This window comes from Anarrhichthys ocellatus, unplaced genomic scaffold, assembly GCF_004355925.1.
Source record: "Anarrhichthys ocellatus isolate YVR2014 unplaced genomic scaffold, GSC_Weel_1.0 scaffold15, whole genome shotgun sequence".
Classification (NCBI taxonomy): domain Eukaryota; kingdom Metazoa; phylum Chordata; class Actinopteri; order Perciformes; family Anarhichadidae; genus Anarrhichthys; species Anarrhichthys ocellatus.
Window position 1 is genome coordinate 8572843 of NW_022280045.1, and position 25335 is coordinate 8598177.

At 40.1% G+C, this 25335-nt stretch overlaps 1 protein-coding gene across 1 annotated transcript in view; it reads right to left on the bottom strand.

Moving 5' to 3' along the window:
• Positions 1-50: 50 nt before the first annotated feature.
• Positions 51-25335, bottom strand: part of slc1a7a (solute carrier family 1 member 7a) — a 27743-nt gene continuing 2458 nt past the window's right edge. Inside the window, exons 2-11 of the mRNA XM_031854893.1 lie at positions 21664-21743; positions 11448-11663; positions 8666-8708; positions 7951-8182; positions 7585-7684; positions 6499-6732; positions 5274-5468; positions 2647-2781; positions 2195-2294; positions 51-1275 (exon numbers count right to left, since the gene is read on the bottom strand). Coding sequence (XP_031710753.1) covers positions 1009-1275; positions 2195-2294; positions 2647-2781; positions 5274-5468; positions 6499-6732; positions 7585-7684; positions 7951-8182; positions 8666-8708; positions 11448-11663; positions 21664-21743 — 1602 coding nt within the window. The 3' untranslated portion in view covers positions 51-1008. The remainder of the gene's footprint in view (positions 1276-2194; positions 2295-2646; positions 2782-5273; positions 5469-6498; positions 6733-7584; positions 7685-7950; positions 8183-8665; positions 8709-11447; positions 11664-21663; positions 21744-25335) is intronic.

Sequence of the window (25335 nt, forward strand, 5' to 3'; positions counted from 1 at the left end):
GTACAGCATATATCATATACATATGGACAGAGTTCCGAGTATGACCTGTGATTGTTGCCTTGTGTTGTTTGTGTTGTTTTCAGGGTACTTCATGAGCGCACTGGTCCCACATGCTTCTCCCTTGGTCGTTTAAGGCAAAGAGGAAATACAATGGGGTGCAGAGACAACTTAACATGACTTCAACACAAGGACAGACGCTCGTCTTCGATTTCATCGTGACCTTCATCGTCTTTTTGTCTGGCAATGACCGTACAGTACTGCAGGTATGAGGCAGAGTACCCACTTAGACTCAGGACAACAAGGCAGAGAAGAGAAGTGTAGGGAAAGATGTGGCTGGGAAAATTTGATAAATTGGAAATAATCCTTTTTTTCCTGAATGTGACCCAAACTGTTGCATATGTGTGTTAAAGTAAAGGTTTCTTGTGAAAGCTAAATGATCTTGTATTGTCCCACTCTTGGTTGTGCGCATTATTAAGTCCGGTAATTTATTGGAAGAATGCTCCAAAAACCCAATTCTGCTAAAAACATACCAAACCAGATCAGAATTAATAAACAGAGTTATGAGTGGATGTTTTCTGTCCACAGAATGGAGAGGTTCCTTAAATTATATCTGGTATTTGCCATTACGTTCTCCGCTCCTCTGAGATGGGCTGACTCACAGATCTGGGGAGATTTCGTGAAAGGTTGAACAAGATGAGTTCTCCCAGTTTGAAATGACTGTCAGCTAGAGCAGCGCACTGTCACTGCTTGTACCAAATAATACATATCTGATAAATATGTACACACACAAACATACACAAATGTGGGTTGTTATTCATGTTATGTAGAAAAACAAAAATCGTCTTTTCTTTTCTTCCAGGGTTATCTGTATTTATCCACCCTGGGCTGCTCTCCTTCTCGGAGGGGAAATGCATGTGAACTTAATCACCTCGATCTTTAATATGTCTTCCTCTCCTGCCGGTCCTGCAGCTGTAGACGTGTCAGTAGCTGTTGGCAGGGCAGCTGCTTTTATACATTAGTCTCCAGCCCGTTCATATCAACGGAACAGTGGTCCTTATCCCTGTGCTCTCTCTTGTGGTGGGAGGAGTGAGCGTGTTTCTTCTTCTCTAGTGGCCGGACGCCTTCCTCCAGCTTCATCAGGCGTGCCACATCTGGGGAGAGGTGGCCCTGCTTGCTGCCTGGTGGAGGCGGCTGGTAGCAGCCATTCTTCTGATTCTGGTAGGTCATCATCTGCTGGATGCTTATCATGGGCTTAGTTTCACAGATCAGAGGCACCTGGTGGACGCAGTGATCGTGGAGGAGAAGAAGAGGAATCAGAATTACATGAATTTTAAATTTGCAGATATGTCTTTCGTACAAAAAGGTCGTACACTGATTTTATGGAAACGTTAATGCACGGATTATACAGCACACAGGAGAAGTTTGTTTTTAGGATTTTCTGCCAGAAAGGGTTTATTTCAACACAAACCACGACCTTTTCCTAAACCTCACCAAGTAGGTTTGTTCTGGCAGAAAGCCCTAAAAACAAACTTCTCCCATGTGCGATTATACACTGCTGTCACACTGACAGATTAAATGGCACGATGCCAAGCTTATGGCTATGAAGATGAAATGTAGTCTCTTGCCACTTGTGAACATATTCACCATTATCAGAATCTATTTGGGTTTGACCTCCAACTGGATAAACTTGCCAGCATGAATTTACTACAATTTCCCCTGACAATATTCTATATTCAGCCTGAGATGAGAAGATTGATACCGCTCACTATTTGTTAAATATTCAGCTGGAGCCAGGCGTTGATTAGCTCAACATAAAATGATGACGCAGGAAAAACAGCTGGCTTCGACAGAATGCACATTTTTAAAGCGATACGAATGCACACAAAGACAAAAGAAAGACACGACTAGACTCAATTTCTGCTCATCCTGGAGCTTGATAATTCTTACTTCAGAAAAAATACAGAGACTAAGGGAAGGACTGCAAAGAACTGGAGTTCCTTGTGAGTGTTGAAATCAGTCAGTGGCTGCACTACACACAAACACACACAATCAGTCTGTGCCTAATTGACTGCTTTATAAACAATGTTACACCATGAACAACATTTCTATGTCTTTCAAACTGAGATACACATTCACGTCTGTTGCAGTCGCAAGAAGACGACACAGATGGTTTATTTGCCTGGCAGGATCTCACCTGCTCCCCTTCTTTCACAAAATCTTTTCTGCAGATATGAGCCATGATGCCTGTGGCCAGAGCGTCGCCCATCACATTGACCATGGTCCTGAATCGATCCCTAGATAACAAAATGATAAAGTCATCCACCGTGTTCATGAAGCCTGGAAAAACAAGATATTATTCCTGATCTAAAGCAAAATATTTCATTGCAGTCCTAAAGTTTGAAGTTTAAAGAGTTGGGTGGTCATTTGGTTCAATGAGATTCAGGTTTATGCAATGTAGAGGCTTATGATATTCCAAACACATCAAGTATGGCACCTGTGCACTGTGGCGCATTTTGGTGGAACAGTTCATATAAACTCCAGCTAATAAGCTGCAGATTTAATTTACTGACTGTTATAACCACGTCCAGAGGTTGGCATACAGCATGTTCAAGCTTTCACGATGGAAAGATGAACCCCTTTACTTACAAAGCCCAATCCACAGCGATGATGAGAGTGATGTCATCGGTGGGCAGACCCACAGAGGTCAGCACAATCACCATGGTTACGAGTCCAGCCTGTGGGATTCCTGCTGCCCCGATGCTGGCTGCAGTGGCAGTGATGCTGAGATAACAGACGGAGGAACAGGGTGCATTATTATAATGTACAGGAACAAAGATAAGATGGAACCGGATTAATACCGAGGGAAATTCTTGTGCTCAAAGATTACAACAGAAGAATAACAAAAGACAATAGAATCAAAAATGTAAACTCATATGAACAATAGAGTAATGGTTATCAAGTGCAATAGAAGTAATACTGACACCAGTGCAAAATAGAATAGCAATAAAATGAAGGTAAATAGAGTAAACTGAACAGAAGTATGGTGAGGCAGCCTGTCAAGCATTCCATTCAAGATCGGCATATTTGCAGTTTACACTGAATCTCCAGCTGACATTTGAACGTTACCAGCTGAATCACTGTAAAATGAAAAGGGGGAAGTTTTCTAACAACCTGCGGCCCCACAAAATAATGCAGAGAGCTAATAACATGATGTCCCTTGGCTTTAGAAGAAATGCTCAATTATCTAGTACCGTAGCCAAGCATGCTAGCATAATGTAGCTTATGTTAGAGCAGTTAAAACAAAGTCAAATCCATTCATTACACTTTTACTCTTATATTTTTGGTTTTGGCAAGAGTCATTAGCCTCCAAACTCTTTAGATACCAAGTATCTCTTACTCCAGTCACATTTCCAGTGTCAGCATGTGGAGGATTACAAAGCTTGACAGGCCTATTGTGCCTAATTACAACTGCTCAGCTATAGTTGGACAACCACTGCTCAGGAGTACAGTGAAGGTACAATTAGAGCAATAATGACGTTTAATAACCTAAACATTTATATGATTATTAATCAGAGTTTTTTTTGTTGTCAAATCCTATGGTTTTCTCATGGCCCTCTTGCAAATGTTCTGAAGCCGGTACCAGTCCACAATCCTTGGGTTGGGAACCTTCAGGATGAGATGAGCCATCACCGTGTAAAGTAGGTTAAGTGTGTTTTACCTCAACCAGCTACAACGTTAAAATGCTGCTAAAATGCTAATCCATTCTCAAGGCAGTTCGTGAAATAGTCGTGAAATTTAAATCTAGTGATTCGTATACATTTCCGTTGAATGTCCATGAATTTTCCTTTTTCGCGTCGCCTAGCATGAAAACAATGTGAATGGAAAGTCAAGGATCCTTTTTTTTTGTGGTGGATACACAAATTAAACACACTCACGTGTCAACGCAATGCACAGAGGTAGTAACGTATATTAAATATCGTGAAAGACCACACATGGTGGGTGGGTTGTTGGATGGGTCAAACAAACACAGGACTATCAACCAAGAGACCCGTGTTTGACATCGAGTGACAGAAAGAGTTGTTGTGAAGTGAAGGTTTTCCAAAACCTACTAAATGGTTTTGTTGCCTAAACCTAAGGTTTGTTTTGTTGCTCTCAGAAAGCCAGCATATTGCGTGGTGAGAGTGATTGAGCGGATGTTTTGTTCCAGACATGGACCTCTGAGACAAACTGTCTCTCTGCAGGGCTGGGGGGGGGTTAGGTTAGCATGCAGATGGAGCAGCTTCATGGTCAGCAGCCAAACGGCACGGGAACAGGATGCAGAGAGAGGGAAATATTATTATAATTCTGGTGTGACAAGGGAGATGAGTAATACAGGTCATATGGGTTTTACCGGCAAAGGGATTATGGGGGAATGGCACAGACTGCCGCCATGAGCAGAGGTCTGCTTAATGTTATTACAGAAGGACATGCCATGGAATCAGAGGAGGAGCAGACCATTTTGCTGGACCTGAGTAGGCTAGTTTACCTGTGGTCAAATGTTATGTGGTGGTGACATTGGTGGGAAGAGGACCATTGGTGTTTTTGTCTGTCTGTCTGTCTGTCTGTCTGTCTGTCTGTGTCCCCGTGGCTTCCAGACTGATTTAGCAGAAATCAGATCAGACTAAGAAGCTCATATGAGGCGTAATCTGTGTGACATTTACATATATGTGTATCTAGTAAATCCCATAATATTTTTTATTAATTCAGAATTAAACTAAATATGCGACGTTAGATGAATTCACGTTGCCCTCAAAACACCACAAGTATGCCCTTACCATTCTTTTGACCCAGATGAAATTTGCAAATATTGTCACACTTTGGGAGATGAGACTCTGTCCAAAGAGTTATTATCATCTTAAAGGAATAGTTTGACACAAGCTAGCCCAGTGTTAGTTGAGAGGATGGATACTATACTCACATATCTGTAGAGTTGGTATGAATTTACAGGCAGCAGCTCGTAAGGTTAGATTAGCATAAAAAGGGAAAAGAGCTTGCCTGGTTCTGAAATAGTTATTATCAGACTTGCTAATGCTAATGCTACCAGCAGCTAGAATATGTGTGAGAGACATAAACTGGGGCTACGATTAGGTGGAGTGGCCCTTTAAGCCCTTTTTTTTAATTTTTTTTTTTTACTGTAAGTCATCCAACAAAATGCATTAAATCATATAAACTGCTGTTAAAAAAGATTTAGCAGTTCCAATATTGGATGAAGGTCTAAATTTAGCCGGCCTTACCTGATCGTGATGATCTGTCCAAAGTCGAGCTCGTAATTATTCACTTGGGCGATGAAGATGGCAGCCACGGCCTCGTAGAGTGCGGTGCCGTCCATGTTGATGGTGGCCCCGACAGGCAGCACGAAGCGGATGATGCGTCTGTCGATGTGGTTGTTCTCAAGGAGGCACTTGAAGGTGATAGGCAGAGTGGCAGAGCTGCAGCAGGAAATAATGATAATAATCAATTGAATAATATCACAAAATACAAGAGCTGTTTACGATGTGATTGACATAATACTCCATGTAGTCATTTTCTCTGTGGGGGCCCCTTCGCTAAACAAAGTGATGGAACATCAGCAGTGACCTAAAACTGCCTCAAATAGGGACATTTGTAAATGTGTTTATTTAGTTGATTGATTTCATTTGAAAGCTGTTGATATTAGAACCAAAACCAAAAAGTATGTGACAGAAATGTTTTTCCCTTTTGTAACTCTTGAAAACACAGTTTGTGTTTTGATGGGGGAAAATGCTAGTACTGGGGTTGATATACATATACTGTATAGCAAACATTTAAATATTCAAATAAGTTGCATAAAACTGCCAAATAGCCAGTAAGCATGCAAATTTGGATACTTTTTTTGAGATGCTGTGATAAACGTGTGATAACAATCTGAGCTAAGGGGGGACCTGACTGATGCAAAAATATCCTTTTATTATTTAGTTCTAAGTCCCAGTTAACTGTTAGCTGTGACACATAATGACACTGCAAATATATTAGTTTTATTATTTATTATTTGCAGGGACCCTCAATACTGCACTGGGCAAAACCTCTGAATATTTCTCATCAACAGGAGAGGATTCAAAGAGGATGTGTCAAGAGGCTAAAATATGTCATCCTACTGATTTTAAACTAGGGGTGAACACTCTGACACTTATTAGTAAAGTTGTTCATCCCATTAAAAAAGCTGCAAAGTGTTGTTGGAAACATCAAATATATAGCCACTCTTAACATAAATGACAGCCATGATGTGGTGTTTGATGTCAAAGGAGCCACAAACATCCATTTAATTCAAGGACAATTCCATTATCCACTCTATTTACGATGGCAATATTGTTTGTCTGTGCTCTAACCTTGGCAGGTAAGTACTCATCAGTTTCTGGTGAACCTTAAATTGAAGCTCATTTTTATTTAATGGTTGTACTCATTGTAAGAAAAAACATTAAATGTGCAACAAAGCAAGCCTACCTGGAGGAGGTGGCCAAGGAGATGAGCAGGGCCTGCAGAATGCCTCTGATGTAAACAATGGGGCTCTTCTTAGTGATGAAGAAGTACATGGCCGGGAGGATGAATAGGCCGTGCAGCACTAAACCCATTACCACCGTGATGGCATAAAAACCCAGCTTCTTCCCCATGGCTGAAGGGTCATCCATCTCCAAGATCTTACCGGCAACCAGAAAGACAATCCCGAAAGGAAAATACCTGTAAGGGAGGTAGAGTGCATATTCATAAAATGAATACATGGTTTTATTCACGGTCATGCATTTACTGTTCAACAAGACTTCTCCAACAGCCATGCTAGTGGTCCTGTGAGGCCGTACTTTGAACGAAATACTAATATGCTCACAGTGACAGTGCTAACAGGTAGCAGGTATAGTGTTCACCATGTTCACCATCTTAGTTTTGCAGGCTAACTTTTGCTAATTAACATAAACACAAAGTATTATTTTTAAAGATATTTGGTAATTTTGGTCATGTTGGACAAATTTTGACCTGATAATGATACAGAATCAAAAGTTAAGGGATCACCAACGATATGACTGTCTGGAACAATTGTTATCACAATCCTTTTAAAATTTGTGAGACATTGGAAGTGACCAAAGTCACAGAGATACATTGTCTAGCCATGACTATCTGAACAAAATGTTCTGCCAATCCATCAGAAAGATGTTTTTGGCCTGCTGGTGGTGCTAGATGAAAAGTCGGGGTATCACCAAAGCCATGAGGATTCATCCCCAGGGCACCATGAATATCTGTACCAAATGAAACGACAATCCATCCAATCGTTTTTGAGACATTTCACTAAAAACAATAAATGACAAATTCAAATTGGCTCTGGAGGAAAAGTCAGGCGATCCCAAATATCAGTAGGATTCATTCTGTGGGGAGCATGAATGCCTTTACTAAATTCATGGCTAACAGACTGAACAACAGACCAACATTGTTGTTGCTAAGAATGAGAAAGTCCTTATGCTGTTTCAGCTAAAATTGTATCAGCAAAACGGCTCACAAATGTTCTTTTATTATTTATTATTTCAAAGGTACAACGCTTACCAGATGACAATGGCAACAATCTTCAAAACTGCCTCATTCACACTCTGGCAGAAGTTCACCAAAGCGCTTCCATTGGGTCCCATTCTTCCTAACATTATTCCTGGGTTGGAAAAAAAAATACAACAACATTTGTTGCATACATAAAGGCATCAATCGTACACCTACAATGACGCATTCAACTGTGTATATTGAAGAGTGTCATCATTTCTTTGTTCCCTACCTTCCTCGTGGGAGCACAACACATTCTAAACTAACCCATTCAATGATTGCCAAGACTGCAATTATGCAATTTTCCATATTTATGTATGTGCATTGTTCATGTTACTCTGTGGAAATGTGTGTGCAGGATCCATGGTAACCGCTTACCCATGGTAGCAGAAAAAATTACAATCCCCAGCACATTCATGCCGTCGCTGGTACCAGGGGAGGTTTTCATGATAACGTCAGGTGGCGGCGTGAGATCCAGGGAGAAATTCTGCACATCTGTGCCGTTGTCATCTTGGATGCCGTAGATGTAGATCCTGCGTGTGGTGGTCTCATCCAGGAGCTGAGCCACCGTTGGTTTGGGGATAAGCACGGGGACTCTCTGGGTTCGATACTTGAAACCAAAACACAGCACAAGCCCCGACATCAGCGGAGCATTCATGACACCAATAGAGATGTTCAAAGCGGCAGAATGGGGGGAGGGAGTAACTTTTAAATTAAAAAATCCACATTACAGTAGTAAATGACCATGAACGCGATAGACAGTGTGTTACTTCATTAACTCTGTTTCTGAATTTTCAAATAAAGATAATAGCACTTTTTAAAATTGACTTTCCTATATACTAAATAACATATATTTTTACAATTCATCTAAAACAAAGAATTGCTTGACATTTTGGTAGATATACTTACTTGCTTTCTTGTAGAAAGTTAGATGGTAAGATGTCTAAATAAGAAGCTACCACTAGTTAGCTTAGCTTAGCATAAAGACTGGAACTACGAAATCAGCTAGCCTGTTTTCACTTCCAAATTAGTGACGCAGCTGTTTGGGTTTTGAACATCTTTTGTGTCTTTGCCTTCAACTTTCTTTACTTACCTGTTGGAAAGTAGCTTGAATCAGATTGGCTGGAAACATGTTGCTGGGGAAGAGAATTTTAAGATTTGTTTAAGTCCTTCAGATATTACTTTGTACATATGTTAAAAGTATAGTTTTAAGTAAGTACATGCAAGGTCACACTGAATAAAAACAAGAACATTCAAAAAGAACTATATGACAGACGCAGTAAGTTTGTTGCCACAATTCACCCTGTGACTTCCCTTAGAGGAAAAATAATCAACAAGGGATAGCAGCTTGTGAGCAGCTTGTGCCTGTCGTCCACTCATTCATGTTCCACGTGAAAGTAACGTAGTTTGTGCAGTCAGTCAATATTTTTTTCCTTCATTGATCTTGGCTAATTAAAGTCTTCACAATCTTAATTTTCTTCCACACTGACAGCTCCTTAGACAGTAGAACGGTGATACACTTAAATAACTCTCATAGCAATACCTCAGTCAAGCAAAAGCATGTTAAGTGCTCTGCCAGCCGAGGGCAACTGCTGCAGAGAAGACTCAAATGAGCAGGAAGGAGTGAAACCTGAAGATGGAGCAGCAGGTGGCTTATGGCAACATGGGATAAGGGAATGTAAAAGGGGTATATATATATATATATATATATATATATATATATATATATACACACATGGATCTGGAGTGGAAAATGGATGCCCAGCAGACAGAGCTGAGAAATTAAAATAAGAACCAGTTGGGTTATAGCAACACTACTTTTCTGTTTTGACGTTTGCATGTCCTCCAGGTACCCGTGTGGGTGTTCATGCGGGGCGTCCGCTTTCCCTCCACAGTCCAAAGACATGCAAATCAGCCTAATATTCGACTTTAATTTCCATTCACTAATAATAAAGAACTTATTGTATATCTAAAGAAATATATGTTTTACAATGTAAACTAAGACCAATATAATAATGCAGTAAAACAACAAGAGTAGAATTAAGCAGAATATTATTTTAAGCCTTTAGAATAAGCTTTACACAGAGAAAAACAACAACTAACCGTGACTCAAATCACCCTTTTATCACAGTTGGAGAACCTGAGTATACACTACTTAATACACTTAACAGTGTCCTGTCGGTTTGCATCTTGACCACATATACTGGTGCACTATAATTTCCCATTATCATGCTTTGCAAGATGTGGCCTGCTCATCAGGTGCACATGTAGGCTAAGTGCTCTGACTGAGAGCTCTGAAAAAAAGTCAGCGAATGACCCACCAGCATGTACTAAAAACCTGTACTGTGTTGAACCAGGGCCATGCCACCATTATGTTCTGATATTAGGGAGCATGTCACACGTAATGCCTTTACTCTTAATAACAAATTGTATAACAACAATGTGGAACAGGAACACTATAGAACACAATAACACTAGTAGTAATGCAGGAACACAGTGCAAAGCATGTTTTCTGATAATAAATAACCCTTTGGTCAAATTCTTTTACTAAAATAATACAATCATTATTTTAGAATTGAAAAGGTCTTACACAACAGACATTGAATGAACAGCAACATTGTCATACATTCAATGTGCAGGCCCCTTTTGTTTGTGGTGCAGACTGCTGCCGATTACTAGCTGCCGGCCGTTGAATAACATTCATTTTGTAGCATTCTTTATGCAGAGAAGAACAGAATCAGCATGACATTAGTACTGGCTATTAATCCCAGATCAACACAGAACTCAAATCGCAACCAAATTACAAACACCCCATTTCAGACACAGAGAGATTAAAAGACATATTGTGTTTTACAGCTTGTGCAATCAACAGAGTGATGCAAAAGACATATGGCACATAAGATATACGGGGACAATATGGGGGAGTCAGTATGCTGCATGGATTTGACCACTTAACCACTCAGCAGCCTATCCTGTGTCTGAGCAGGCTAATGAACCACTGTGACCCCAGAGCCCCTAATACATCCAAGTATACACACATATTCATGCATACTGTGCTCATTATGTATACTTATAGTTCACACACACACACACACACACACACACGACTGCAGACAGTTGGGACCATTTGTTGGTGCACCGATATAGTATGCCTGCATGATAGATGAACGCTGTAAAGAAGCTTTGCGAGATAAATCCAAAGCACAGCTGTGCTCTGTAAAATACACACACATGCACACACACACCCATGCACACTTAGAACCCGTGAACGTCAGAGTTCACCTCTGCCACATGATCAGTACATAGTTGGATTTCATGGCTTGGCCAGTTTACTGCTCCCTCTTTTTACATTCTGGTTGAAGGTGCCTCATTGAAATGTAATTTATTTATATGATTTGAAAAATAAAAAAAAGGATAGAAAATTGTAATGACAAAACATGAATTATTTTTACATTTATGACATGTAGCACCATGAAGTGAACGGCTCGGGAGCTCTCTGTGTTACATGTTGTTGACTTTAGCCCACTGACCGACTGTCACACTGACACAGCGGCTCTCAGGGCCTCACCGTCATGTTTCTCATGCTGACCCAGGTTCACCTGAAACGCACGCCCGCTACATCCTTCAACAGCGCTAATTAGCTTAGCACAATAACCCATTGGCACACGAGGCTACAGGCTTTGTGCTCTGACCTCAAGCATTACTCCTACTCCAGTCCACGTGATCCAGAGCACTGATCTAGAAATATACAAGTCACGGCCACCGTGTTATAAAACAGCCTTAAATGAATGTGCTGTGCAGCTTGAAGGTTACAAGCAGATTCAAAGAATGAAGCCATCATATTCCCAACTTCTTTAAAACCATGGCACTCTTACCGGATGAGATCCAGCAGAGCGTCAGCAGAGCTGGTCATCGGCTTCTGGCTTTCCCCAGTGTCCTCCTTCTGAGCGGCTCCACCTGGGTGGATGATGTATACCATGAGGATGCCCACCACCACGGCAACAAAGGTGGTCCAGAGGTAGTAGGAGATGGTCATGATGCCCAGGCGGCTGGAGCACTTGGCGTCTAAGGCAGCCAGACCTGACATCAAACTGAAGTATGGAGAGGAAGCGGAGACACACAAAGGCACAGACAGAAACAGCAGGGAGACAAGAAGACAGGAAGGTAGAGGTTAATGTTTGAAATCGAGAAGGACTTTGTGAAACTAAAGAATTGATTTGTTCTGCCTCAGTGTTCGGAGGGGGGGGTGGGGGGGGGGGGGGGGGGTGATGTTAGCTCATTGGTATGCTGTTGCAGATGTTCAACTAACTCATTTTGTGCCCAATTGCACTCATAGTATTTATGGACCAAATAACTAAGTGGCACCAAATTGCACAATTCAACTGCAGGTTAATGAATATATTACTACTGAGTTATAGGTTCACAAGGTTGGACTTCACAAAAGGGTCACAAGTGCATTATGAGGAAAACAAACCACCAATATTCAAAAGACTGATGACTCTTAAACTGATAATTATAGTGAAACATCAGAGAACATCATTCAAGTTCAACATCCATCCTAATAACATACTTTATGTGTGGATGTACAAGCAACACAACCATCAAGGCTTTGGTTAAGTGTAAGATCACACAGCTTTGACATGATGGGACCACTTAACAAAACTAAATAAGCCTATTTTCAAACCGGAGAAGCCTTTATAAGATACTGGCTCTACCGTCTCAGGCAATCTATGACATCGAGATAATAACAGAGAGAAGAAAGCATGAAATTGAATGAAGTTACTCCCCGAATCCGTTTGTCTCTTTGTCTCTTGCTTCTCTTCTGTAATTTGTGAAATGTGAGATCATGCCATTCTGAGCTTTGTACCCCTCTCTTGTCTTTCACAGGCAGCCTGTGCTGTAATCATCGTCACAGACACTTTAAATAATCCTTGATTTTAACTCTTGAAGTCCCTAAGTGACACATACTGCACATCCTGGTGAGGTCATGTGACGGTGAGTTAATTTGGGTAGCCATGACATCACTTGGCTGCCTGGCTGGTCAGCACATTTGACAGAACTAGATAATTTGCAAAAAGCTTGTTTTTGTTGGTAAAGGTAAGTTTCAACACATTTAACAATTCTACTGCTTTGACAACATGTTCTACATTACATCTGTTCTAACCATGTTTATCAAACTAATTTATATATAAAAAGTTATGAAAAACTCTCAGAAAAACCAATGTGACATATTTGTCACAATAAGAAAAATAGCAATGAGCTGCTCAATTGATTTAATTGATTCAATTATTTAAATTAAAATATGTTTTGTTGTTGAATTCAAGAGCCATTTAAACAAATAATCATAAAATAATGTCAAATTGATTAAACTATTAGTAACATGTGCTATGAAAGAATTCTTGCATATCAATAAATAAACTATTATATTTTGAGAGAGAGAGAGAGAGAGAGAGAGAGAGAGAGAGAGAGAGAGAGAGAATTGGAGAGATCTTAACAGGGTCTCTTGAGCTGGAGTGACAAGATTCGCTGTTCAGCTAGTAATCTGGTTCTGTTTGGACGGGGCTGCTGAGTCTTTTCCCTGCAGTCACTGCCTGTGCTCCACCTCATCCTGCCAACCCTCCATTTATCATCTCTGAAATGTTTGGCTTTCACAGTCACATTGGGGATGAGTCTGCTCAATGTTTACATCTAAAAAAAGAGTGAAATGTTTTTACTGCACTGCAGCCCCAGAATATTTCTTTACAGGTTTGGAGCCTGGGATCACAACACGAGTATGTTCACCTGCCTGGCTTTAGCTGCACCAATACAATCAAATGTAGTCTTCTGTCAAAAGAGTAAACAAATCATTTAAGCACATTTTGGACCAGGTAGGACATCAGCCTTGAAAAATAAATTGAAATCATGACTGAAATGTAGCCACAAGTAACAGATGGTGTGGAATGTGCTTGCCAGTATTTGCTTTCTTGCTGAAGGTTTGATGAGAATATTGACACCACTCCGCTGTGTAAGAGTGGTGTCAAACTTCTCCTTCTGTGTGTCAGATTTGTTTTCCATGCAAACAGGCTATTTCTCTGCATGTGAATACAAATGTGAATTTATAATGCCTGCTAAAATTAGGTTTAAATCATTTTTGTAATCATCAAATTATATATCCAGCTAAAATGTTCTCCGTCATGTATCCATGGCTCGAAACAGGAATGCGTTAATGCAACCTCAAATGGGTCTATTGGGTTGTCAAGTTATTCTTTCTTCTTTATGCTTTAAGTGTTACAATGACTACTAGGATTGCTTTTCCTGGGTCCTACCTTTGAATCAGCTCACTCCATTGAGTTGACAAGTTGAAACTTATGTCAGCTGTCAAGCAAATTATTGCTACTTACTTCTGCCACAAATAGAAAGAAAAGCTATCTGACCAACTGAACCGGCTTCAGCAGACACAGAAGCACACAAGAAGTGCACCAACCCCACTGCTGCAGTATGTTCCTTATCTTGTAAGTCAGAGTCGAGCTACAAAAAATGATTTCGTCCTTATAATTCAATAGGGCTGAGAATCATTATTTATTTAAAACCAGCTCTCTATTAATGAATGTCACACTTCTCTCAATGTTGAAGGACGACTTCTTCTCAATTGATTCCTTTGGTGGGAGCTGAAGGAAGTGTGCTTGATTAGCCACGGTGTGAATGCCTATCAAACGTAATAGAGACTGCAGCAGGTGGACTGACTTGCAAGTTATAAATATTCCGTCCGACATGTTGTTCCTATCTATCAAACAGAAAAGCTCTTGAAATTCACAGTCAAGGGTGCACCGCCTATATCTGTATGTTTATTGCTTGAACCGAGTGATGTGACTGGAATTACAACGTCAATAAGATACACAGCTTGTGTGAAAGCACCTTGCCCCATTTGTTGTATCAGACAACAGGTGCAGCTGCAGCACTGATAGTTTGGGGGCTTGTCCTGGGCTGGTCAGGGACTAGACGACCTCCAGCAGGAAAAATCAGAACGTCAAGCTGAGGTGGACTGGCGGCACAACAAAACATCAATCTTCTGGGAAATGTCAGACGACAAACTGTTTCAATTGAATTACATGTCAAGATGTTTGATGCAGAGTTTTTACTGCAGCTCTATGGGAAACCAGAAACTGCAACCAGGGGGTCGAAAGGGGGGGATTACATTTGCTATTGCAGGGACTGACCTCATGACCTCCTCCTCCTCCCTACGCTGTGCATTTATATCTGATGATGATATCACTGTATTTTCTTGTCTTGTGATAAAAACTTCAGAGTGAACTGATAAAAAATATCAGTGAATAGTATGAATAGTAATGCAGGACTAAAATATGAACAATCTTTCAAATTCAATTTCATTTAATTGACAACTTTTCATAAAACTCATTAACATCTTTTTACATCTTAGGATAAATTATTCAAATTAGGTGCTGAATCATCAGCAGATTACTAGAATTTCAATTGAATTGAATTAACTACCTTAAGCACTTGTCTTTTAATGGGTTCTGTATTTTACTCCCTTGCGTATACTATGAGTGTCTTGTTTTGAATATCACGTCCTCTCACACATGTTCATACACACATCCTCCTAAACTGGCTACCAGACAGGGAAAGGTAATATTGTAATGCCTCACACCTGCTGTTAGATATTCCCAGATATCATTTTAACAATGTCTTGCACAACGTGGACAGGCTTGTGCATAAATGCCATGAAACATTTTGAAATATTTTATACTATAATATAAATGTATTATGTAGACAATGGTACCCGACCATTTTTGTTTGTGACTGAGGTAAATTTCTGTCTCTTTAGCTGCTAAATGCTCCACTATGTTCACCAGCTAGCTTTATGTACTTATTATATGCCCAACCATGATGTAACCCAGTGGCATGCCGTGTATTTTATACCTGGGCCTTCAGTGCTGTCCTACTACAGTTGAACCACCTCCTAATAACCTCATTATGACGGAATGCTTCGTCATTAACGGACAATGCGTATAGTCAAAATCAATGTAATTAACATAATGACAAGAACAAACTCACAAGAACCCGTCACATATATTTATATGACAACAAAGCAGGTAGAATAACATAAAACCCAAATAACATTATTCAACAGGCCTCTGCACAATCCAGCAAAACTGCGGCGATAAAACACGCATTCCGCCACACACTCAAGAGCACCATTCAAATATTATTCACATCAGAGGGAACAATATTAACCATATAATAAAAACGACACGATCGAAAAATGAACACAGTAGTAACGCTACTGTCCATTTGATTATCTAGTGATCCCTAAGGTTTTTCTTGTCAACTCTTGGTGGGTCCCGACCCATTGATGCCACAGTAACAGGAAGATAGTCAACATACAACTTTCAGTGCACTTGAGCTGTTGTCTTCTGCTTCATATTGACAGGAAATGGAATAACTTGCCTGCTGATACTGAACACAGACTATATAAATTGAGATCTCTATCCTCTCTGATATCTGAGGTAAAGTGGGATTACAACGCGTCACATGTTTATAGCTGCCTCGATCGTGAGGTTTCAAGGACACGTATATAGAAGATCTGCCAAAAGATTGTTTGACCATAAGGGGCTTACAGTCCTGCACCTTTGCTGAGCAAGAGATTTACAGTAATCCTTCGACCAGATGAGAGAAGAGAAGGCCGAGGCTCCTTGAAGTGGGGTTATCCATAACATCCATGAAATGTGGCAGTGACACTGTGGCATTTGCTTCAGCAGCTCAGCTCATTAGAGGCCGCGTTGATGTTCTACTTCAAGGCAGTTTCACCATTTGATGCTCCAGGGATTTTCAAAGTCTCTAGATGTCGCACTATATCAACAGCTTTACAATTCAGGATACCTTTAGTTGTAAGAAAGAAGCAGCTCACTACAACAAATGGTAACTACTAATGGACAAAAAGTTGATATCAGGAATCCAGGACACAACATTGAATGAATGATAATTTAAATATATTGAAACTTTGCCTTCAAGGCCTTTCCAAATCAGTTCTGAATGACACACACTCATCACCCAAAGAGACTGAACTCGTCACTGCAATTAATTCAATACAAGCTAGTGTCTGTAAAAACAGTTCAAATGAAGGTCGAGGCTTATGACGTGGGGGGCTTTTATTCGTGTACTGATCCAGTCTTTTGGAGATGTGGGCAAACAGGCCACATCAAGATGAAGCCAAGAGAGGGTCTTTTTGCCATTGCTTAATGAAAAATACTAAGCAACAAAACAGACATGATCTAAGAAATTAATAAACAATTGATTGCTTTCTCAGTTGAGCTTTGTGCTCATAGTTTGGTTTACTGCAGTTTTATGGCCATCCGAGTCAGGGATCAGAGAAATCCTTTGTGCCCTGCAGGACATTGCTGTGTGTGTTTGCTGTCTCTCTGTATGCCGAGATTAAGAAAACCAATTCACTATAAACCTCTTTTTCATCTAACTCTGCTGCCTGAATTGTTGAGCTGGCCTTGCTGTCAGATGCTGTGTTTCTGTACCCGGAAAGGTAGAAAAAAACAATAACATTATGAAGAAACATTTCCAGCAGTCAATTGAAGAACTTGTAGAAATAAAACGAAACTGCCATCACGAAACTATACATTTCTATTTGTCATGTATCTACATAATGAGCTGTGCTGTGGTTGGGCTCGGTAAGGACTATTCTCTGGGCTAGTTGGTGACCTTTTGTAGCTTCTTGAGCTAACCGCTAACAGGCTAGTCAGCTGTGAATAGACTGATCATGGACTTGGATTTTTGTTTAGTCTGTTTCCTGTTTTATTTTGAAAGTTACCCTGCTCATGTGTAATGTTTGTTTTTACTTCCTGCAATTGTCACCTGCCTGCCTTATTTAGTTGATTAGTCTCTTGTTTATTTAGTTTGTTTGTTTCAGCTCGTCTGCTGGTTTCTACATTCAAGGCCTCATTGTGTTTAGTTGTACTCAGTGTTTAGCATTCTTAGTTTTTTGGATTGTCTCCAGGTTCCTTGCCTGTTTTTTGGCCTTCCTGCTGTAAGTTACTTTCCTCATTAAATCATAGTACTCTATTGCTGCATCATCAACTCTTCTTCATCTGTGTTTGGGTCTAAACGTACATCAGACTTGATGACAGGCATTACGATTATCCACCATCACCGTATAGAAATAGCCAATCTTCCAGCTGATAGTAGGTCACATATAGTGGCATCAGTATTACATTGAGTCTGGTTCATAACGAGGTAAACATTCCTTTTAACTAATTAGCTATACGCCCTCCTTTTAACAAGATCCTACTTGTAATTTTACATCCTTCAATGTTGTGTACTCTCTAGTGAGTATTGCGGTTTATAAATGTGTGTCGCTGTCCACGAGTTGATTAGACATTCTTCCTGAATGGCCTTATAATGACATACCTTTAAGGAATTTAAAATGAACTTGGGTCATCTCGCAGTACAACCAACAAAACAAATTAGGCTGCATTGAGCTGAAGAGACACACGCATCATGACCTGCACCACACAGCCTGACAACTAACCATCACAATGGGACTCGATGAGCACATGGCTTGTGCCCAAACGACCCCTCTGAGTCACCATAGCGTTAAGAGAAAAAAGACTACATGGACTTAATTTTGAAGTCTTTTATGCTCTATTCACTACATTAGTGCTGTCTAACAGTAGCACTTTGTTTTTTTCTATTTTGTTCTTTTAGTCAGAGAAATATTCGCAGGCTGTCTACGCGTGAGGACGGAAAATAGGCAAGACAAATGATTCATTAAAATCATTAAAACAACCCTTTCAACATATAAAAAACAACAACTGTGGATGATATGAATATATAGACAGGATGCCCTGTGAAATAAAAATATAAATGCAATTAAAGTGAACTTACTGTACATTTTAATTGGAAATACATGTTGTTCCAAGAAGTGTCTGTTGTGCACAGATCTATTTTTTTTTTATCCTCCGGAGATAATGAGTACAATATCCAAGAATGTCAATCACATGTTTGAATTTCAGTCTGAGAACAACACTCATAGTTTAAGAGTAACTGTACATTTAACACTTTCACTTCACATTTAAATAACACATGTTCCAGGCTATATGATATTCATATTCCTCAAAACCTTCTAAACAACCTGCAGGACACACCCACTCAAATCTGTCTCTCAACGCTCATCTTCCATGCCAATTATTTCTTCTTCACTGTGTGCGACAGAGCATTCAGCTTAAAGCCACATAAGGAGCTCAAACTGACTGAGAAAAGACTAACAGTCACGTGGACATGCAGAAAAATACATAGAGTGAAACACAACTCTGGAAAGAGGCACTTGTGTCACAGCATCTTCAGCATCAAAAGCAAGAATGACAGATTTAGGGTTGTAACGGTATCACGGTAATATTGACGGTTATCATACCGTGTTGTTGTCTACGGTATCGCAAAAGTAGCTTGTGAGTTAAAGGTAGAGACATGATGCTGCTTACATATAAACTAACATGCTTTAGTTATATGACATATTAAAGTTACATGTTATTGTTTTATCAGGTTTATTATCATCCTCATCATACCGTCAATCTGTGATGTTATTCTCATCATTACGACCCTATAACATCAGTTGATGAACCCTTTGATACGGTTTGGATCAGCCATATGTTTGTGCGGCTGCTGCATCCTGCTTTTCACCTTTGACCTTCAGATCTCAGTCAAAGCATTGGTAAATAAGAGGGCTTAATCAACATGTGAATGCTTTCTTTAACCAACATACAAAGAATAAAAATGTATTCTTTTCAAAATCTAGCTCTATTTAATATGTAAAAACAAAAGAAACCCGACACATAAGGAGGCGGTAAGTTGAGTGCCCATTGGTTCTGCGTGACGTGTACATGGGATAATCTGGTTTCCGCTGTGGCTGGTGCGCAGATGGTGCTAGGAGGGGGGGGACAGTCAGGCTTTAGGGCTATGGGACGGATATTCACCCCTAGATAAGCCCTACTGTACCATGCACCATGTCAACTAGCCAGTCTTTGCATCCCAATCTAGATGCACTCTGCTGTCATTAGTTGGTAGAGCAGAAGAGAAAGACGGAGAGAGAAAAGCAGGATATCCATCAAGACTGTATTTTATGCCTGTGGATGGATTGACGTGCGTGTCTGCAGAGGTTTGCATGCAGATATGCCCCAAATCATCTCTGAATGGATGGGAGCGGATAGAAAGACATTAGTACAAACACAAGTGCTGTGAAGCGACAAGCCGTGCCTTCCACCGTCATTGTCCATTCTTACCTCAAACGAGTCAAAGGAAGGCACCAAGAACACGTTGTGTGTTTCAGACTCAACAGAAGCTCCAGCAGCCTGTGGCATGTTTGCCCTGATTGCCTTTACATTCCCATGTGCTGAAACTATGTTTAACCTGGCTGGGTTTGGCGCCCTGCCTACATGCATGTTTCAGATTAGATGTAATTAACATCGCTTGTCCTCACGTGCCTCGTGTTTGGCAGGAAACCTGCACTGAAGTGAGCTGCTCTGAGTCTGAGAAACTGGGAGAGTGGACCACTAGCATGAATAAATGCACAGATAAGGAGTCTTACTGCCCTTTGCCTTTTTGTTTAAACAACATAGATTAAAGACAGAAAAAGAAACATGCAAGAGACAGACACAGAAGCACAGAAAGATAGAGACAGAGAGACAGACAGAGGGAGACCGAGAGAGACAGGCAGAGTGACGGAGGGAGGATTAACTTCTCATCCAGTCTTTGCTGTTGCAGAGATCGTAAGTAGCTTATTGCACAAAGCACCCAGCATGTAACCGGTGCTTTTGCATGATTTGTTTTGGGAGTTTTTGTGTGTGTGTGGTGGACATCGCTGACCTCATGTAGGCAACTAAGAGCTTTGGGCCTAAAATAGTCAAACTTGAAAATCTGGCAGACTCTACGCTTCTACGAATGCATCCAAAGCTATAAAAGGGCAACAGGTTTGCTTCTATATACACATTGACCTTTAATCCTTGATATTAAAAAAGGCAATTGGGTGCAGAAAAAACAAAATCTCATCTAGGTTGTGCTTTTCATCTACATTAATATCCATACAGTCATTTTACCAGCCGTCCGGCCCCGTCTGCCTCCTTACCAGCCCTCTCTGTGTGCCTGTCAATCGGGGTGCACACGAGAGGGTTAGCGTGCGGCTTGCGTGTGGTAGTTCAACCTATACTCCGTCGCTTATGTTGCGGCTGTTAAATGGTGGATAAATTGTTTTGAGCGTCACAACGAAACTGAAGCAGCAGTGAGATGGCCAACATGTTGTATATACTGTAACTGTACATTTGTAACTATGGTTTAAGAGCCTCCAGCGGAAAACGTGCTCATTTTTTTTCAAGATTTCGAAACCTAATTTTATATACTTTTTTTAAGTCATTAAAATATAGCAGGTTGGTTAATATCACATTTGCATCACTGCCTTTCAATTAAATCAAATTCAGAACTATTCATTAATATCTTGCACTGCAATGTAACTGATCTTTAAATCTTCTTGAATCCATTTTATTCAATCTTAGCTGATTTGTATCTTCCATTATATTCTCTTTTTAAATCCTGTCTTTTTATATCGACTTGTGTTTCTTTTATATCTTGTCTTAATACCTTTTTGTTTTCATGTCTTTCAATTGCCTTTTTTTTGAAAGGTGCTTTACAAATGAACCGGCCTTATCTCGTGTTTTAACAGTAATTTCCTACATTTCCCAGAACGCCTTTCCAATAAGACTCGTCTGAACTTGTGAAGTCAAAGGTGGTTGTGGAATAATCATGAAATAATCAACTAAAGTCAGTGCTGTCACCAGATGGTGAGTGACCTGTTTTTGTCATCAAGCACCACAAACACTTTGCAACAAGTGTGTTGCAAAGTGTCTCTGAGGCAATATAAAAAGCACTTAAACGAATTCACATTAATATCAGGACATTTCTTATCATGGACTGTCATTTCTCAAATGGCTACACTCTCTGCTATTCAGTGTAGTACAGGGCTCTTCATATGTAAAGTCAAACATTCATAATACATTCTTTCTGACGTGACCGATGTGTGTAGAGTTGTGTTGCTCTTACCTGGATACGACGAGGGGCAAAATTAACATTTTCAACATCCTCATCAGCAGCTCTCCGGGAAACTGGAAGTACTTAACCTCCTGCAAGAGCAAGCAAAATATGTGGTGTGAGTATTTCACTCACGGCGGTGACCTGCATTAGTCCTGTTTTTTTATTAGTTACGGAATCTGTAATGCAATGTGCTCACGGCTGCGGAGTTTTTTTCTGCACTAACAAGACATCAAGATTCAAACAATCATCGCTCCACCATAATATTAGACACATTTAAATGAGTTTGACTGTCTGGCCAGTTCTATTTGCATGATTGAGTTTCTTATTTGAAAACTCTCAAAAACATGCATGGCACAGAGTTCCACAGGCATCCATCCTTAGCACTCACTTATTTAGAAAGCAGCGAGCTTTGTCCAAGCTTAAAACCCCTACTAGCCCCTCTAACATTTTATATCTATTTCTTTAATCTGCAGAAGATGGACAAGGTATATATATATATATATATATATATATATATATATATATATATAGATATATATATTTTACACTCTAAAATGTCATGCTGACATGAATTGAAAGATACTTTTTTGTCACTTAAACATTGTTGCAATATTGCAAAACTAACAACAAGCTACTATCAAAACCAGACATCTGCCTGATGTTGTAACTTGTGCAGCTCTGAATGCTGCCTCGAAACATCCGACAGGAGCTAAGAAAAGAGAGAGAACACATTGTGCAGTGGCTTTCAGACTTGACTCTTAGATTATTTTTCTCTCATATAAAGCATGAATGGCCCTTAAACAAATGTTAGATCAATTGAAAAGCCACAAAACTCTTTGGCCATCTGGCTTCCTGCTATAAATTCAAGGACTCAAACTATGCTCTTTGTTGACGGAATAGTCTCCCAGGAGACTGATGCTGTCATTGTTTTCAAAAATATCCTTGAACTTATCTTTTCCCAGTTGTCAATATGCTTTTTCTGTGTCTGTGAGTGGTTAAGAAAAGGTTCTTATTGTTGCAAGGAGTTTCAGTCTATTCCAAATATCGGGATGGACTTCATTACTGATTTAAATCAAAGATTAATGAACAGAATTAAGTCTCAGTCAAACACTGTCATTAGAAATGGAGCAACTATTTACCACAGTGCACTTTAACTGGACGCAATGTCAAATATTATGTAATTGTTTAATGACACTGTGGTTACAAATAAGGGCACTGAGCTGCATTGCATATTCAGATTATACCGTTGCAATTACATAACTTCTCACAAACGCCGCCATACTGTTGGATATGAATTATATCATTTCATTGAATGATATCTGTTGTATGTGTGTCTCCTCATCTGTGTTCACAGATGCTGCAGTGTGGAGTTTCACATGAAAAGGTTGTATGATTTCATCATGATGAAACATACACTGGGTTCAGTTGTACAGCATGGCAAACAGCTTGCAGAGACTTCCTTAAGATTGGTAATTCAGAACTGTAAACATGATTGAAAGCATTATTTAAATTATAAGTTGTGTTACTATTGTATCAGGAAGGGACTTAATTACTGAAATGCAGTAATCTGCAGTCAAAGAGAAGTCAGACACTGCAACATTTGCTATATATGAGACAACCAAATTTACAAAATCATTTCCACAATGTCTGTGTTTGTCTTCTTGATTCTTTTTTGTTATGGGTTTGATTTTAAGCAGATAACGCAAAGGTGTTGGATATCAGGCCCCTTAAATCCACCAAAAAAAGAACAATCCCATAACTGCAACTTAATTGCAGTGCAGCAGTAAAAAGGCAAAGCTCTATTATCTCGTTCATTTCAGAACGAGTGAGTGAGCGAGTGGATTTTCAATCTAAAGCGGCTAATAGCAGCTGATGAGTGGGCTTTGAAGGTCTGGTCGGCTCACTTCTTTCTAACTCTACACCACAAATTTGTAGATGCTGCGTTCCAGAAAACTCAGAACTCAGAAAAACACATTGTCACTTCCAACTCGACACATACCGACGCTTGGTCAGTGGCCCTAAGCTTCTAACTATGATGCCTTAGCTACCCCTCTCACAGGCAGTGTAGGTTTTGGCAACAAAACCACTTATTTAGGTTCAGACATTGACTTGACTGACTAACGACTCATGTTACTAGCGAGTGACAAATGAGTCAAGTGACTAACAACTCTCGGGACAAACTGTAAACGTTTAGCTTTCCGCCAGCCCTGTGTGGACTACCTCGTTATTTGTGCTACGTCAGTTGCTCTGACTGTCTTGTAATGATCGCAAGTGTGTTTTATGTTGAAGTTAGTCGAAAGCCTGGTGCATCGGTCCAACCGTGGGCATTTGACCAGTTGGAAGTGAGGCCGGGTTGACTGAAAAGTACAGTGGAAAGCCTGTCAATTGACAGTTAATCCCTCACCTATCGACATCCTCTTTGGATATCGATAGAAAAAGTTGAAATGAGTTCCCTTCGGGCTCTCCATCAGGTACAAAGTTGAAAAGCTTAGAACACAGACCAGACATTGCCCAAGCCAGCTTCACTTAAAGCTGCAGTGTTCAATATTTGTATGTGAATAACTATGTGTAATATGAAAGGTATCGGTTGTAGTGACAAACCCACAGATAATTATCACCCGACTGTGCAGGTCCCCTCCGCTCTAGAGAGTTTGGATTTGGTTTTCCGGGCCTGCAACTTTACTGTTTTGATTCAGTCTCACCAGTCTAATCTCATCAACATTGTTTCCAGCTGAGCAGGCAGCTGTTTTCAGCCAAAAACCTTTTGTACACAACCTGCCCAGCACCAAACGGCAGAGAGACGCAGTTAGCAACTAGCTGGTGAACATAGGGGCACATTTAGACTCTACAGACTCTACATTCTTCTCAGCAGTTGGTGGAGACCAGGAACTGCTTAAAGGAGACTGAATATGACCAAAACACCTGAATCTGACATAATGCTGATGTTGCTGAGTGTGTAAATAATAGTCAACTATTTGAGAACATGTTTGATAACAACTTTAAAGACTTTGATATGTTGAGGCCCAAAAAAAAAATAACAGAAAAATAAAGTGGTCAAAAAAATAAATAAATTTAGGTTTAACAAAGGTTTTCCAAACAAGAACAAAATTCGGCGAATACTCAGCAAATCAAGCAGGTTATTACTTCAATAATGGCTATAAGTATGAATTTGAAATGCATTAAGCATCTAACACAATGCAAAGATTTAAAAACTTAACAATTATGTAAGAATAAAACCAAAAATATCATGACGATAAGTCATGAGGAAGGAAAAGGCAACAGAAAAACAAAACAAAGGTGAAGGGTACAGCACATCTGTGCAGTGAGATGATGGAGCAATAAAAGCTTTTTTGGAGAGACAAAGCTTTTAGGCCAAATGGTTGAGTGAGTGAGTGTGTGTGTGTGTGTGTGTGTGTGTGTGTGTGTGTGTGCGTGTGGAGTGGGGCCAGGTACATTTGTATGCTTTGTGTTGTTATTTATCAGTCGTTGCACATATTCAGAGTGCACATGAATGTGTACGTGTTTGTGTGTGTTGTATGTGTGCAGGAAGGATAAGCTGTAACTGAGTCCCTCATCTGTTAACAGTAGAACAAACACTGGCTGCTTCTGCTACACATTTGGTACACATACTCATACACACACACACACACACACACACACACACACACACACACACACACA